Source organism: Vigna umbellata, chromosome 2 (assembly GCF_029865625.1).
Source record: "Vigna umbellata cultivar VRB3 chromosome 2, Vumbellata_1.0, whole genome shotgun sequence".
Lineage (NCBI taxonomy): Eukaryota > Viridiplantae > Streptophyta > Magnoliopsida > Fabales > Fabaceae > Vigna > Vigna umbellata.
The window spans coordinates 15,823,599-15,841,882 of NC_142166.1; the positions used below are offsets into that span (position 1 = coordinate 15,823,599).

At 35.0% G+C, this 18,284-nt stretch overlaps 1 protein-coding gene across 1 annotated transcript in view; it reads right to left on the reverse strand.

Moving 5' to 3' along the window:
- GSL8 (glucan synthase-like 8) overlaps nt 1-18,284 on the reverse strand; it is a 65,914-nt gene that overhangs the window by 6,948 nt on the left and 40,682 nt on the right. Inside the window, exons 25-44 of the mRNA XM_088106275.1 lie at nt 14,013-14,110; nt 13,550-13,631; nt 13,279-13,445; nt 12,345-12,465; nt 11,680-11,774; nt 10,787-10,877; nt 10,550-10,710; nt 10,341-10,450; nt 10,044-10,178; nt 9,892-9,960; nt 9,619-9,790; nt 7,492-7,603; nt 7,192-7,311; nt 6,543-6,658; nt 6,356-6,439; nt 5,730-5,842; nt 2,432-2,484; nt 2,167-2,343; nt 2,028-2,075; nt 760-918 (exon numbers count right to left, since the gene is read on the reverse strand). Coding sequence (XP_087962401.1) covers nt 760-918; nt 2,028-2,075; nt 2,167-2,343; nt 2,432-2,484; nt 5,730-5,842; nt 6,356-6,439; nt 6,543-6,658; nt 7,192-7,311; nt 7,492-7,603; nt 9,619-9,790; nt 9,892-9,960; nt 10,044-10,178; nt 10,341-10,450; nt 10,550-10,710; nt 10,787-10,877; nt 11,680-11,774; nt 12,345-12,465; nt 13,279-13,445; nt 13,550-13,631; nt 14,013-14,110 — 2,283 coding nt within the window. The remainder of the gene's footprint in view (nt 1-759; nt 919-2,027; nt 2,076-2,166; nt 2,344-2,431; nt 2,485-5,729; nt 5,843-6,355; nt 6,440-6,542; nt 6,659-7,191; nt 7,312-7,491; nt 7,604-9,618; nt 9,791-9,891; nt 9,961-10,043; nt 10,179-10,340; nt 10,451-10,549; nt 10,711-10,786; nt 10,878-11,679; nt 11,775-12,344; nt 12,466-13,278; nt 13,446-13,549; nt 13,632-14,012; nt 14,111-18,284) is intronic.

Genomic DNA, 18,284 nt, shown 5'->3' on the forward strand with positions numbered 1-18,284 from the left:
CTACCTCCTCAAACATATATGAGAAGAACTTGAGGAAGAACAATTGCAATTCAAAGGATCTATGATAAGGTCCAAGATCAAAACACGTATCCTTCAATCTTATAATGTTCCACGAACGGATTTAAAGAACATGAAGGATTTCTTAAATATATACATGTTGGGCAACCTAATTTGTGTTTGCTGGACGACCACGCCTTGCCAGGCAAAAATTTTGCATCTGTAATTTTCATTTTCTGTCATTTTTATGTGTTTTGGGCTTTGGGCTTTATTTTAGGGTTTGAAGGATTTCTTAAACTTATGTACCTATATATAGAGGTATCAAACGTTAATGTAAACACTTTTAAGTCATATTATATGCATTTACATTCTTGAGAGACGATTCTCTTAGTTCTTGGAACTCTGATTCTTATCAAAGATTAATATCTTTGTGGCGAATCTTCACTAGACTTATCAATCTTCTAGATTGTAGCGTCTCTATCTCTATCTTATTCTGTATTCTTTTCTGATTTATTTTTATTGTGCCTTCTGAGGATTCAGATTCAGAAAAGATTTCCTTGACAGGATCGTATCAAGATTGATCATCACCAATGATCTATTTAGAATTTCGGAGAGAAAAAATCATTCCAATCACTAATACTAGGCCAAATAGATGACGGCTAATATAAAAATACAGAATACAAAGACAGCAAGGCTAATATAAAACTTCCTAAATGCATCAGGAACAATCACAGTTTTAACATTCTTAACAAGTAAACTAACCTTCAGCAGTCCTAATTCAAGTATAAAACCCATTATCATTGGTACTGCAGTAAAAACGCCAATCTGAACCAAAAATTGAGCATTCAAAGCTGCATCAAGTGCTGTGTTACCCGCCAATTTTGCCTTGTCTGAGACAGCTTCGTCAAGACCAGAAAATGCCTGAAAGAGGAAGCATCATCAAGGAAGAAAATCAGTTTTTAAGTAAAAGCGAAATTAGAAAAATTGTGGAGTTTAGATAAATTTCAGCAAATTATTCACAATTGTGGATATAACACGCAAACCAGATGAAAATGAAATCTTTACCTAACTATTAATTTCACAACGCTAAAAGGTGACTAAATAATTAAACTTGCAAATTGTTGCATTAGGACTAAATTGCCGATATACAAGTCAGTGCAAAGATAAAAAAGTAAGCATATCTGCTACTAAATTGCCGATATACAAGTCAGTGCAAGAGTGATTTTAGTACTACAGAATAAAGCGTGAAGCCAAATTAACAGGTAACCTAGCATTGAATTTTATGAAAGTCTCCATCCAAATGAATTCCAATTTATCTTGCTCAAGTTCATGAATCCAATGCAATCCACAACGACTTTTACCATAATTGTAGCTCCATATATGAAGTATATGTCACGTAATCATCAACATAGAACTAATGGTTGTTATTCCTCAGCAATAACGTATTGTATTACACTAGTCAAATGATCACCCAAGTTCTGAAATCTAATAACTGAAAATAATTATATTGAATGCCAGGAATAATTTCACGAATAATTACAGTAACAGTTTTATTAATTGATCACAAAAAACAAAAAAATAACATGGTATGCAACTAACATCATATATAATTATGCATCTAAAAAATACACCCGTTTTGGGAACAATAGTTGATGTTCGAGAATCATTTAGTTAATGTAACTTAACTAAATGATTACAAAAATGAGATCCTAAGGGAGGGAAACACACTCTCAAATTTATTTTAATATTCTTGTGTATCTTTCTCAAGCCTAACAAGTTACAAAGAAAGAAAAGATCATATCAGAAAATTTACATAGAAATAAAAGCATCAACTTATTTATGTAAAAAGCAAGCCAATAATTTTATCGGTGTAGAAAAGGAAAATTGATAGAGGGAAAGATAGATATCAAATAATCAGGAGGATATTATTTAAATCCTTCTACAGTACGGTAATACAAGAATGCAAAGCAAAAGGAGTCCAAAAAGTGGTGCAAAACAGAAAGATAACTGAACAAGTCCTGTTGAATTACCAGGTATGCTCTTCCATATAAGAATACATATACGGTAAGAACTGTCATCTGCAAGAATAAAAATAAAATTTATTAGGCAACCAAGACAAATCAATGTTACTCATTTTCAACCAAAAATTTCAGAGCCTAAGAACTATACCATGGTGCAGACATAATAACCCACAGTTGTGAAGAAGAAAGAAAGCATTCTGAAGAAATCAAAAAGTTGTCCAAGCCTGTAAATGTCCCTGCTAAGAACTTGCTCTCCATTACCACCAGCCACTTTTCCCTCAAAGAGTGCAATCTGATTTAACCCAACATCCCTTCCTTTTCCAACCTACAGAAGATATCGGTTAGAATAAGAGAAAGAAGAGTAACACTGAACCAAATGCAGAAAGCATCCAATAGCTACGTATATTTTCAACCTGAATGTATTCATGGTGTGTAATATTTCCAAGCCGCAATGTGGAGTTGAAGCCTGTAGTATACCAAGACTTGAATCCATAAGCTTAATTACACAAAAAGTAGGACAACATAAAACTAAAAAGGCACTAGGAAGGTAAAAGAGTTCAAAGTAGAATATCATAACCATTGTGCCTAACAAAAGGTAATAAGAGACAAGCTCCAATCCTATGCATTTTATAATATATTTTAAAAGTATATCATGAATTTGATAGCAATTACTTATTGACTACCTTTGTTCATGCTATTTTTTTATTTTATTTCATCAAAATTAAAAACTAAAGTGAGAGGTTTAGTGGCAAAGTCTATGTTAGAAGATATAAAGGAAGCAGGTAGTCATAACCTCCTGCAGTTGTGTTGTATAACAGACTATTATATATGATCTATTTTGGGTTTTTGTATGTAGTTTTGGAGTGTTTTGTAAAGGGGAAGAGTTAGGAGAGACAGGTCCTCTCAAAAGACCTTGAGTGTTGTACGTGGTTGTTCCTATTCTTACCACATTGGTAAGAATTCAATGTTTCTAGTAAAACATCCAAGAATCTGACTTGGAATTCTCTAGAAATTCTGGATACCTATCACAAAGCCTTTAAGTTCAACGAAAGATTAAATTCTATTTTTAAGCCTGATAGGATTTAATATGATAGGTTATAATGGGTATTAGGTGTGCAGGAGAGAGAAAACAGTTGAAGAATTAATTGTTCAGTTTAGGAATTAATTGTTGTTGGGTAGTTAGAAGTGGGCTGCCTTTATAAGAAGGCAAGGGAGGGTCTGGTAGAGGAGGAGTTTTTGGATATCAATTGTATAGACAGGAACCTTGATCCTGTGGAGGGGGATTATGCTCCCAGTTACTGGTTGTACATGACATTGGTTGATGTGAATACATATTTTCATTCTTTTCTTACCATTTGGGTGCTATTGAGTGAGTGTGTACTGTGAGACAGTTAGGTTTCATACCCAGAAACCTAACAATTTGGTCCGACCTGCCGGATCAAAGTGGGGGTAAAGGATCAAGAAGCTGCTCCGCTTAGGAGGGGACTGCCGAATCAAGAAGGGATCAAGAAGTGATCAAGAAAGGGTGGAAGCATGGAAGGAAGAGACAATACCTTGGAGAGAAGGGTCAGTGAACAGAAAATGGGGATGGCAGAATGGAGGAGAGATATCCAAGAAATAAAAGAAATGTTACAGGAAATCAAGATTCACATAATGGGCTCAGAAAGAAGTGAGACAGCTATCATGAGAGGAAAGAAAGATGGTTCAGAGGAAGAGCTGGAGGAAGACAGGGGCAAAGGGCAACAGAATTGGAGGCAGCGGGTAGAATTGCCCAGGTTTGAGGGGTTGGACCCGTTGGGATGGATCTCTCAAGTTGAGAAGTTTTTTGACACCCAAAATATCACAGAGAAGGAGAGGCTCAGGTTGGCTTACAGCTGCATGGAGGGAGGCACAATTTATTGGTTCAGGGCCTGGAAAAAATAAAACCAAGAACCTTTCTTGGAAAAGGCTGAAAGAGGCATTGATAATGGGGTTCAGAAAAAGAGATAGAGGTTTTGTTTTTGAAAAGTTAGGCCAAACTGCAAAAATCACAGAAGCTGCTGATGAGAAAGTTGTTGGTGCTGCTGCCCAGGAAGTGGCAAAAGCTGCTCTTTCTGGGAAGGAAAGAGAAAGAGATATCAGTGCAGAAGACAAAAACTGTGATGGAGGCATTGTTTGTGTTGCTGCCCAGGAAGTGGCAGAAGCTGCCGTTTCTAGGAGAGATAGTGGGGTAGGTTGTGATGTGTATGATAAAACAGTGAAGAAGGGTGAAGACAGAGGAAAGAAAGCAGAATATGGTGGGAACAGGGTGAGTATGATGGCTGGAAATAAAGTAGAAGATGCAGCTGTCTTGAGTGGGGAAAAAATATGGTTGTCACAAACATATTGTTAGATATAAAACACTAGAAGACCAATGGCAGAGATATTTCTTTGCAGGGCTGCAATTTAACATTCAGAGGAAACAATTAGCTCAACATGATGATGATGAAGGAATTGGATGGTCAGATCAACAAGTTCTTTCCTTTTTAGCTTCTAGGATGAACAAATTTGGGCAAGGAGAGGGCTTCGCCAGTACTGCTCCTATAAAAATACAAAAAAGGTTTTGGGGGTGGAAGAAGAGAAAAGAATTCTTGATCATTCATCAGAAAAGAGTTAAAATCCAGGCCCATGTAAGTGGTCACCAGGTCAGAAGGCAATATAGAAGAATCATAGGGTCCATGGGAATTTTGGAAAAAAAGAAACTCTTAAAGGAGTCAACAATTCTTTCATATAGACCACCTCCCAAGCCTCCAGACCTGAATTGGAGGCAACAGCCAGTGGGTTCCCTTCCTATGATGAAGATGAGCCATGGGAACAAGCATTACTGTACCAACCTTGAGGACAAGGTTGTTTTGCAGCAGGGTGTAATGATAGGATTTAATATGATAGGTTATAATGGGTATTAGGTGTGCAGGAGAGAGAAAACAGTTGAAGAATTAATTGTTCAGTTTAGGAATTAATTGTTGTTGGGTAGTTAGAAGTGGACTGCCTTTATAAGAAGGCAAGGGAGGGTCTGGTAGAGGAGGAGTTTTTGGATATCAATTGTATAGACAGGAACCTTGATCCTGTGGAGGGGGATTATGCTCCCAGTTACTGGTTGTACATGACATTGGTTGATGTGAATACATATTTTCATTCTTTTCTTACCATTTGGGTGCTATTGAGTGAGTGTGTACTGTGAGACAGTTAGGTTTCATACCCAGAAACCTAACAAAGCCAGTTTTTATATGTAATTGTTTCCCAAGAGTTTTCATGTTCTTCCTGTAGTTTGTGATTACTGGATTGGCATCCTCATGATCAACTTACTTTTTGGGACTCTATTGGTGTTTTCCTCAAATGACAAACACATCTTAAGTAGATTCTCTCATGTTTTCCTTAATAGGTACACTTTAAATTTCTATCTGTTCCTGATCTTATCTTTTTTACCTTGATTGCCACTCATTCAAAATAGCATTGATCATTGGGAAATACAGTTTCCTTTTGAAAACATGATTTTCATAAAAAATATGGCAGGTATCATTGTAATAGGTTAGTTCTTAACTAGATATGAACTTAACTGACCCGATAATACCCTGTTATGTATGAAAAATATTATATCCTAATATTCCATCAGATTTAAAAGAACACAACATGTCTTAAGATGAAAAATTCAGGGTGACCTAAAACGAAAATAGATCACAACATAATTCTTACCAGCATATATATCTTCACTAATATTAATAACACGGGATGCCTTACTAATCCCTCCTCGAGTTATGTGAAATATTCTGTCAAATACATCTGGGTGTCCATAGTGCATACGAACTCTGAAATATTTTTATTCCCAATTAAGAAAAAGGATGAATTGATTCAAAAGATCTACAAAAATGCATTGCTTCATACAATATAAAATTGAAAATGAAGATATCGCCATATCTTCTACTGGAATATCTTCTACTAAATCAATGCATAACACCATTGCTGATTTCACGGTGTTAAAATATTTTGGTGATTAATACTTGGCCTAGAAAGCTTCTTTTTTAATAGGTACCAACTTCATCTGTACAGGGGTGTTTAGCTTCTTTTGAAGCTTGTCGTGTATGATCACATAAATATAGTTTAAAGCAAAATAATATTCAGCCATGTACTTTAGGTAATTGGATTGTAATTTCACCAAATTAATGCATGAATAAATGGCATCGTTACAATGTTATGCTTGTATAAATCCATAGGCATTGTTGGTTATAAATGTCAAGATATATTATGCTATGAATTGGCCAGTTTTAAATAATGAGAAAATTTTGCTTTTCCATTGATAATCAACCGCAAACTAAACTTACTTGAGAGGATTGGCTAAAACTCGTTGTGCCAAGGTTACAAAACTAGTTTCTTGATTTGACATGAACCAAGCCAACGATGAAACACTGCAGCAGGTATGAAGCAAGCAATATATAATAAGAAAGATAAAGACAGTGAAACCTCAATAGTGCCAACTTGTTTATCAATACATAAATGTCAATGCCAAACCTTCCTGTAAAAACATGTTCCCTTACTCCAAGTATGCTTGGAGGGCGAAGGCCATGATTCGCATGAAACTCCTCCAGAAGATTTCTCATTTTCATTGCTTCCTCAAGATAATTGTCCTTCAAAAATTCAAATTATCAGATTAAATTACATAAACTTAATTTCCTCAATATGAAGTTCATTTACAACAGTCTGGTTAATGACATATTTTGCCAAATCAAACAAATACAGAGAACGTACTGTACTTTATAATATGTTCAAGTCTTTAAGAGAAACATATGATTAAGAAAACACTTTTTGTATGGAATTAAGTGACAGAAATGCTAATTTAAAATATGAATACAAGTAATTTAAATATTCAATAATTGAACAGTGCAATCAAATAAGAAAACTTTAACCAGATTTTATATAGCTAATTACGCCTTTTGAAATTTATAGTGGAAAAACAAAAATATGAAAATTTAGATGAAAAGAAAAGTCTATAATTAAGACATATTTCCAACATGACAAAACATAGAGCTAAAAAGGGCTTTGCCTTATGTCCTTTTCATCTATCCTTGTACAAAAATTTAAAACATCTTGCAATAAAAAAATGTATAAAAGATGGCAAAGAGAACACAAAAACAAATGATCATATGAGAAATGTCTTCACCTGATTCATGTCAATAGTTTGAACAGCTTCACCACGAGTGAAAATTATCGCGTGGTTTTGATTTTCAGGTTTTCCTTCTCCAAGCTTTGGATCTCCAGGAAGTTTAATAGAATATATTTCCTATGTACAAGGTGAAAATAAAGAACATGTTATAGAAATGAAAACCAAGACAACAAGACAGTAAAAAATAAAATATATAAAACAAAACTTGAATTTTCTTCAATTAGAATGGAATAATAACTACTAATTGACAAAGCAAGAATATGATATCTCAGACTAGTATATATAGTTTTTCTCTACCTGATCTTTTCCATTTATATCAGCTTTGACAAGCTTTGAATAAAACACTTTTGAACTATTTGCATCAGATGGTTCGTCAGAATGAATAAAAGCAACTCGAAGTGCCTCATTCCTGATAATGAATAAAAAATCTTAATGTTACATAATATATAGCACCAAAAAGTATTGAAAAAAAATGAAAAACTGAAATTGTAATAAAGAAACAGCTTATTCTTGAAAAAGAAAACAAGAGTTCCATTCTATTCCTTTAAATATAAGGATTGGTCAATTGTCCTCACTTTACAAAATCTTTAGTTTAGACCCTAATCTTGCAAAATTCATTTATTAGAAACAGAGAGTGATAATGCATTACTTGAGAAAATAAAAATTACAGAAGAAAATAAAAATTACAGAAAGCTGAGTTATCTTATTGATGGAACATAGTTCTCTTTAAGCCTAACTCAACGTTACAAAATTAGTTTGTAAGGTGAAATTTACAAGTACTGATATGCTATAACTTTGTGTTACGATCTAAGGTAGGGGTAATAATAAGGGTTGGAAAGTATATAAGCAGAGATAATATTTAGTATAAGTTAATTAGAGTAAATAAATATAGAATAAGTTAATTAGAGTAAATAAATATATATTTAGGGAAATATTCAATATAAGATATTTATAATTAAGGGTATATGCTAGGATAATATACGGAGAGATATTTATATTAAATATAGGGATATTTATATTAAATATTAAATATAAGGATATTTATATTAAATGCAGATATATTCTAGAGAAATATTTAATAAGAGATGGGCGGGAAATAATTAATATAAATAAAGTTAGAGTCTAGAGTTAAGGACAGGTTTTTGATTATTGAGTTTTGTGACAGACATTATTGTCTTGTGAGGGAGGTTATGCTCCCAAAGTAATTGAAGGAGGTTATGCTCCCAATTATTGTTTACCCTTGTTTATTCAGATATTACCATCAATAAAAGAGATCCATTCATCTATTGTTATTCGTTTATTGTTCTATTACGTATGAGAGAGTGTGAAAGGTTGTATTTGGCTAGTTTACGTACTCAGGTACGTAACACTTTGTCTTATCCTTAGTCAATGTGAGATCTCCAACACATCACCCGCACACCAAGGGCATTTACATATAGAAAGAGAAACTAGATATTAATGGGTTGTCTAATAGTTGATGAGACGATGGACTCAACAAGCAACAATCTCAATAGGATAGGTTTCAGATGGCTTGATACCATTTTAAGAAGAAAACCTTAAGCCCAACTCAACCTTATAAAACTGATTTGTAAGATGAGGTTTACACCCACTACTACACAGTAAATTCACCTTATTTCTAGATGATGTGGGATATCTAATAGAAATAAAGATGGAATGCACTACAAGGTTACATGGAGAAGGTTCATCTCTTTTCCTCTTGTGTGGCTTGAGCATGGATGCAAAAGTGTTCCTTTTCAAAAGATATAATAAAACCAAAAAAACATAAAAGACCAAATGCTCCATAGAACATGATCATGTTGTGTCACTCATATCTGCTGCAATAGCAACTTCACTTTAAAGTGCAACACTATCCTCTACAAGCACTATTGACTACTATAGAGAAGTTAATCTCACACATTTTTTATTATCTCTAACAGTTAAGCTACGCAATGCTATAGTACTGCTATACAAGATGAAAACACTAACCTACTGCTGGACAAGATCAAGAAAATGTATAGCATTCATTCTCTATTGTTCTGTGAACAAATTATGTTCTTATTATGCAGATCAAAGACTACAATGGAGTGTTTATAGAGTCAGAGGCTACAACTATCAATGCTAATATCTCAAGGGCAAGAACAAATAAAATTTCAGTGATAGTGATTCCACATAAAGTTCATACCACTTAGATAAAATATGAACCCTATGAGATGACCTTTCAATAATATCCTTCCAAATTAGAACAACTTCCACTATAAAATAATAAAATTCTTAAGCAGCCAAATTAAGAAGTTCAGTGGTCCAATGCTTCCTCAAAACACATGAAGAGGTAAACAGCATGCAATCCCGTAAATAACATACATTCATATTCTTAGAGAATTTACTTGATTAGCACTTGGAAAAAATGAGCACAAAAATTTATACCTCTGTAACAATAAAGCAATATCTGTAGCCTCTGGTGCCTTCCGCTGCTTTTGTAGACCATAAATTTGGCATGATACAACATAAGTAAACTTCAAATCTGCTTGTGCCCGTGATTCACGAGATAATTCAAAATCTTGACTTGTAATGAAGTTGTTTTGAGGATAATTGTCCACTGTTGATACAATAGATTCCCAGAAAAATATCTATGTCAAACTTCATCAGAACCAAAATCAGAATAACATACTGCAGTCCAGAAAATCCATATTCAAATACCTCCTAGTGATCTGCTCTCCAGAAAACTCTGCAGCATTAAAGCCCTCCTATAGTACATCATACCACGCACTGGAAATACAGTAATCATGCCTCAACTTATGTCTTACGAAAACAGAAAAGAAAACAAATAAGAGATTCTAGGATTTTGTGACCTGTCCTAGCAAGAGTCTGCCCTCGATAAGAAGCCCAAAAACGAAGTTCCAAGGCATCACTGGAACTTTCTTGAAGTTCTGCATCCCCAGTGGATGCTCCTCGACCAATTCGTTCAAGAAAGTTTTCCCATTCATCTAAAATACAAAATTATTCAAACTCAATCCCATAATAACATGATTCGAGATGAAGAAATAATGAATGTATAATCATGATAACTAGGGCCTAACAAGTGTCCTGAACTTTGACATGTGTTTATTCTTTGTGAGGAGAGAGGATACAAGGACAAGACACATTACCTGGAAATATCTTTTGAAGATAGAAAAGAGTAGATATTCCATCTTCGTTCTCCTTTTGCAATTCGGAAGTACCGTAAAGCACAGTTTCGCTATAGTATGGAGTGAAAACACTATACAAAATAAAAAACAAAAGGAAAAGGTGAATATGGAGGACAAGAAAGAAGTAAAAGAAAATTCACTGCAAACCTTATAGATGCACATGCGTATACCTGAACGGCAACATTTCACTAACAGGTTTTGCTGAAGGCATATCCATAAATAATGAATTTGTGAAAAACTCTAATCTTCTCCTGGCTTCAAGATTTTTTGGAATATTTGCAGCTGAATCCTTTACTGTAAGAAGAAGATGCAACCGCTTCACAAGCTCTTTCTACAACCAGAAAAATTACTTTAATGTATTTAAATTTATAAAAAAAATGAATTGAATGCAAATTGAATGAACTTACAATTTCAGGATCATTAGGCCAAATTATCCTAGAAAAAAGTCGTCCCTCGTCCCTAGCTCTGGCTAAAAGGTTCCATGTATCAAGATTCTCCCTGGAAAATTAAGAAGTTCACAAGTTCAGAAATAAGGGACAGAATTAGTATTCTCATCATCTAAGTTAAAGGTTGGTTTCAATTTCATCAGCTAACTTTTTCATATCATTTCTGTCCCTCTATCGTTGTGTTTCACACATTAGTTTGCAAGAACCTCTTTGGAAATTGTGTTTTTGGTAACAGCAAACTGGGTCATATTCACACATCTGATACTCGAACAGTAAGCCATAACTTTAACGTAAAGGTTGTATACTAGACAAGAGGAAGCACCAGCTAATTCGATCAATTATTTTCAGAATGTAAGGGTATATTATTCAAAGCAAAATGGCAGAAAAAGCAAGGTTTCAATAAACAATCCAATTCATTTTTTTACTTTTCTAAATGAATCAGTTACAACATGTTGACATGTTTGATTGCAAGCCAGTCTCTAGAGCAAAGCACAATCAATCCGAATAATTATTAAGTCAAAATAAGGGACATGAACCTCTGGTTTTAGATGATGAAGTTACATAAAAAAAAGGTGTTTTCAAAATTTGGCTTTTGCCAACTTTAACCTCCATCCTCATGTTTTGATGAACTAACCTAGTTTTTAGTGAGAGAAAGAAGAGGACTTTCGACTTAACAATAAGATCTAACATTGTTATAGTAGAAGGACAAATGCCGTAAGAAAGTATGGTAGAAGACTGAATTGAATAAAACAAGTATAGTACAAAATCAAAACAAGTAAAAGAATTGCTAATTTCCCCCCAAAAGGATACTAGTCTAAGCAGAGCATGCATATCATACTTATGCAAGCATATACCTTAAATCTGAGGAAACCAGTTCGTGAGTTACAACTTCGTACAGGTCATGTACAGCTTTTGCAGCACCTTTAGCAAGTTCAGGATCATTTCGAATCTGAAATAAATATACGAATTATGCATCATCATCAAATAAATATATATTAAGAATGCATCCATATCAAACACAGCTAAATGATAGGATAGTCTATATGGTTCTATGATTTCGTTGATAAAATATTTTACCATAATAAAAGCATACACAATAATCTATTAAAGAGCAAACAGACACCTTACATACCACTAAATTTGATTTTTTCAGACTTTTAGAGATTTTCTCTTTTGTTTTTTAATAACAGTTGTATAAGTTTCTGTAATAGAGAATTACAACTCTTTTTCTGTTGTAAACATTCTGTTCGCTATAAGTTTTTTCATTCAATACACACGTGAATGAGGTTGTTCAACTAGTAATCAAACTCACGGGTTACATTTCTTGGCCAAGAAACCAGTTAAAATCTTCACAACAAATAATGACAGATTTAGTCAAACTCTCACAAAAAAGCAACGAAAAAAATGGTTGACCAACTTAAATTCAGAGAAACATGAGTTAGAAATTTAATTCAATATATTCAGAGACAAAAATGTTCAAAATCAAAGTAATAAAAATAGTACTAAACAGGCAAATTACCAGGAGTCCAGACAATGCCGTAAGTCTTGATAAAACAACTGGAAGCTTCTTTAGAGACAAGGTTAAAACAAGTGAACCCTCTACAATACTGTTATTGATCTCACGAAAAATTCTTTCCACCCTGTCAAAATATTGGTAATCTTTCATGAAACATATAATGTAGGCAAAGCAGAAAGTAATGCACAGATAAAGAGAGAAGAAAATATGGAGGTTGACTTTCAGAAATATTACCGAAACAGAAAACCCTAATCATAAAATTTGATGCCTGAATCCCATCTTCTATTGCAAATTAAGGTAACCTAACATAGTGTTAGATCAGATAGATGAATTATATTACTAAGGTAATTAATTAATCCATAATGCCGTGGAATTTAAGTCTAAAAAGTTAACGTTTTTTGTCAGTATTGCAGACCACAAAATAAATAAAAAAAAAAAGTCTTTAAGTCTTAGTAGACTTCGTTACCAACTTCAATTTCAATCTTTTTATAGGTTTCTTTAGTTTTTGTTGATGCGTTTGTTTTTGGCCCTGCGTAATGTATATGTTTTACTTTCTCTTTTGATAAAATCTAAGTACGCTGCAGATAATTAATGCTATATCGATGTCAATTTAGTTGGGATTGCAGATAGCGTAGTGATGCTATTGCATAGTTGCTTTAAGAAAACAGAACATCCAATAAATTTTATTTTTGTTTGTTTATGGACAGAAAAGGAAAATTCATTAAGACAGAAGAAAAAATAACAATTTGGAGGATAAAAAATCCTCCTAATGTTTGCATGGACTGCATCTAAACCTCCTCTTTCACAACAGGACAAAGTTCATTAATGTTGTAAGAATAGTCCAAATGGAATAAGGTTCCCCATTTGATGATCAAAAGATTTAAATATTTCAAACAGAATAGTGAAAATTTCTGAGAATGAGTAATGAAATTCATACCAAAGTCTTCCTTCATTGTCGTTGCCAACTAATGAATATAATATTTTTTCAACACTGTAATAGCATTCCTTCACTGCATAGGCCATGTATTCATCCCTACTTATCCTGTTCCACAAATCTGCCTGAGTATCTTTGCAGTCTAAAGCCAAGTCAATCGCCAACAAGATCTGAAGATGAAGATATTAACTCAGATTAATACATGGAATCCTGGTAAACTATACAAGTTGTCATTATCCATTCCAAGTAATTCATATTCCATAAGAAGTTCTACCTTACTGCTAAGAAGAAACAGAGGCCATTGAACTAATCTCAGACTTCCTGCATTACTAGGTATAGAAAGCAGGTCCATTTCTCTGTAAAAGTAAAAAATAAACAAATAAGCCACCTATAACTGGCTAGACAAGATTTTGGAACCCAAAGAGACGGCAAGCCTGCTTATATCACAATTTTTAACAAACGAAAGGTATTTTATCAGAAATAAAAAAAAGAAACAATACGAGCCCATAAAGTCATTGAAAAAACAATGATCACTTGGACTCCATTGCATGTAATTGAACAGAAAAAAGAGCAAAGGATTTTAGTACAAGGGTGCACACTTCTACACATTTTCTAATTCTGAATTAAATCCTTCCACTATAATTCCCTGTTACTTATCTAACTAACTGATTCTATTAACTTCAGTATGCAGTTTATCTTCATAAAACTGTCAAGCATCAAGTTTCCTTTTCACCAACCTATTACTAATAAAATCTTCCTCACGCAGACTTTTTATTATCTCATTCCAAAATGGAGCAAACATGGCAGCATATGCTTTGTTCAAATCTTGAGAATCCTGCACCAAATCAACCACATTCATTAGCCATACTGAATGTCAAAAATTCCAAGAGATAGAAATACATAGAAAATAAAACAAAATTAAGTAAAATATTCAAACAATATTATTTAGATAGCTCAATATTCCTCTAAGTTCCCATATTTATATTATAGTAGTTGTTCTCAGATACAATGAGAAAGAACAGTAAAAACAAATAAAGTCGTACCTAGAGTCCTAGGTACACACAAAACAAAATTTTAATAAAGCTTATGTAAGGCTTATTCGAACACTCCCTCTCAAGTTAGAGCATACAAATTGTATGCACCTAACTTGAAAAAAATAAATTCAATCCAATGTCCTATCAATGAATTTGTTAACATATCTCCAAGTTCATCACTGAATCCAACAAAGTCAATATAAATTTCCTTGCTTTCTCGAATGAAATGACAACCGATAACTATATGTTTGGTCCTCTCATGGAACATGGGATTGGAAACAATGTAGAGAACAACTTGGTTATGACAATACATCTTCTTTGTTGAATCTCATACGGAATTGTACTACCCACACAGGTTCATAAGTGAGAGACACCCTTAACCTATAACAAGCTTCAATAGTTAATTGGGCAACTATAGTTTGTTCCTTACTTTCTCAAGAAAATTTTTTTTCACCAACAAAAATAGAATATCCTATAGTAGAGTGTCTCTCCATTGGAAAAACTACCCAATGAGCATCATAATACCAGAAGATTTGAGTATTTTCTTTCGCTTCATATAACAAACCTTTTCTTGGAGCCTTTTTGATTTATCTTAATATGGGGGTGATACCATTCCAATGATCAATCAAGAACTGAAGAACAAAACCAACTGCAAAATAAATTTTCCAACCAGTCTTGTGTATCTTTCCTTTTTCAACTATTAATTTCTTGTTTAGCTCAACAAGACTATCCACTACTCTAATCTGAATCATATCTATCTCTTTTAGGATACCTATTTGACCTTACTATTTTAATACTCAACAAATATTTGAGACTTCCAAATTCTTTGGTTTGAAAATGATAACACAAGTGCTCATTTGGTTGAGATATTATAGCAGTATCATTCTCTTTAATGACTATATCAACATACACAGCTAAGTAAACACATTTTCAAGGGGGAGATATGACAGTAAAAAAATCAAGATTTGCCACAAGGTTGTTAAATTCCACTAGGATGCAGATGATAAGTAGAATGAGTACCTTTTCTAAAGCCAATTGGTCAATTTGATGAAGCAAACCAAATGGAGAGGACTCACCTTGGAGGATGACCCAAGCCACACACCTCTTATATTTTAATCTTGAATGGAGTAAAGTTACTATACTAGTTTTGTGAGAGGAAGAGTTCTCTTCTTAATGGGTCATATCTTGAGTTGTGCATATTCTCCAAGTGGCTTCTTCTATTGCTTTCCACTCAATCTTTTTTCTCTAACTCATTCCATCTCTTTGTTAGATATATTATATCTTTTATCTTTTAGTTAGTTTGTTATTATTTCTCATTTGTATTTTGGGCTTAGCCCATATTTCTTCTATTATAAATAGAGAACCCCATGTGTGTATTTTACACAAGGGAGATTAATTCAAATATAGTTTTTCACTATATTCAACATGGTATCAGAGCAGGTTCTCTGATCTTCTTCCGGGGTCTCCGCTGTCTCCCGGCAGCCCCTAAAATTTCAGCCGGCAGCCTTTAAAATTTCAGTGGGCAGTCCATTCTCTTCTTAAATCTGTGCCACAGTCAGCACCAGTGCAGCCAGTCGCCTCTGCCGTCAACCATCGCCAGCCACTGTCCGCCGCCAACCTCTGTCCGCGGCCGGCCACCGTCGTTGCCGCTGTCGTCGCCGTTGCCACCGCCGGCCACCGTCACAGTTTCGACGGGTGACCTGCGGATCTGGACCGTCTCTTCGAGCGACGGCCAACCACGCCGGTTTCGAGAGCCACTTCTCAGTCACGCGCCTCCACGCAGCGCTTCTTTCTGGCCAGTCCGCCATCGCCGCCGCCGCCGAACGTCGCTTGCTCCGGCGAAGTCAAGGGTTAGGTGCGCCTTGAGATCCGCAACCCAACACTAGTGGTCCCGTCCTCCGACGCCTCCACACCAGCTGTCACGCGCCGCTTCTTCTCGGCCACTCTCGGCAAGTCTCGGTCGCGTGTTCTGCACGCGCCACCTTCCATGTGTCGGAGTTCACCGCGTCCCTGCAGATCGTCTCGCCGGAGCTTCTTGAGTGTGTTTTGGTTGTTGTTTCTCCGTTTTGTTGGCTTGGGCTCATACCTAGGGTTTTTTCCCTCACGTTTTCGGAACCCTAAGTCCCTTTTCTTCTCTAAGTTTAAAATGGCTTCTTCTACTGGAAATTTGTTTCACGGCTAAGGATGTTGATTCTAGCAGTAAGTGCTACAGAGAAAGATTTGGCTAGAGATGAAAAGTCTAGGTTTGAGAATGGGATCTTGAGCAAGATCGACTCAAAATTTGTTGTTCAGGCGCCGTTTGCCGCTGTTCAGGCGCCGTTTGCCGTTGTTCAAGCGCCATTTGCCGTTGTTCAGGCACCGTATGCTTCCAACCACTGTAGGCCCCATCACCTCGTCAGTTAGTGATGGCAGTCCCTGTAGTTTTGTCGCTTCCAGCCACTACAGGCCCCATCAGTCAGTGATGGCAATTTAGTCCCTACAGTTTTATAGCAGTCAACAGCCGCTGCAATCACTACCGCCTCAGACAGACGCAACTGCGTCAGTTCTTCTTGGGCTAGAGTTTAGCCCGATCTTCTTGTGATACACTGCTAAGTATCACCACTTGGGAGTTGTCCAGCAAAGAATTTTGGACCTCCAGCATGTCTTTGGATCTTTGATGCCTTTTTTTCAGCATTGTAGCTTAATATTTTGTTTTGTTTTAGTGGTCCAGCAACTGTGATATTCCACATTTCCGCCGTTCACACTAAGGGGGAGTACGTTTCCAAGACACTGCAAGTCACATATATATATATATATATATATATATATATATATATATATATATATATATATATGGGTGTAGTCCCTGCAGTTTTGTAGATTTCAGCTACTACTGTTGATCCCGTCACCCAGCCATCATTGATGAGGATTTAGTGTAGTCCCTGTAGTTTTGTAGCTCTTAGCTTTCAGCTACCACTGTTGATCCCGTCACTCATCCATCATTGATTGGGAATCAGTCCTTGCAGTTTGTCATTGTCCACCACTGCTTTCTTTCATTCACTTTCGAAGTTGAAGTTTCACAAGCTGTTGTTAGTCCATCTATGTTTGCCTCACACTCTTGAAGACAAATCATCTAGTTCAACACTGAGTTCATCTATTCCAAGCTTAGTTCATACAATTTGTATGCTCCAGCTTGAGGGGGAGTGTTAGATACATTATATCTTTTATCTTTTAGTTAGTTTGTTATTATTTCTCATTTGTATTTTGGGCTTAGCCCATATTTCTTCTATTATAAATAGAGAACCCTATGTGTGTGTATTTTACACAAGGGAGATTAATTCAAATACAGTTTTTCACTATATTCAACACTCTTCATTGTTAAGTTCTTCACTATCTACTTTCAATTCCACCACTAATTCCATTCCTCTTTATGTGTTAATTTTCTTCTACATTCCTTTCTCTCTCATGTTCATCTATGGCTTCTTCCGCTGTTGTGTCTTCTAATCTATCTTCTGCCATCAGTGCGTGTGACTCATCCATATATACTATGTCAATGTGCACATGTCTATTCATAAGTTAGACGACACTAATTATGCAAGTTGGGCATCAAACATTAAACTTTGGTTTAAGAGTCAAGAGTATGTTGATCATATTACTCAAAAAGTGATTGATATTGCTTTTGCTCAAGTTCCTTGTTTGAAGCAAATTGATACTCAATTATGCATCATTCTATTTAAAACTCAAATTAGAGAAGATTTATTTGAGTGCTTGATGCACCTCCAAATTTCATCTTACATTTATAGGAAGTTGAAAGCAACCAACCACACTTTAGACAGCTAAACTTGGTTGGAACACACTCACCGAGAATTAATTATATTTGTAAGAAGCTTCATATGTACGATTTGTATGCACCAGCTTGAGAGGAATTGTTAGATATATTAGATATTTTAGATAGATATCTTATTTTTATCTTTTATCTTCAATTACTTTGTTATG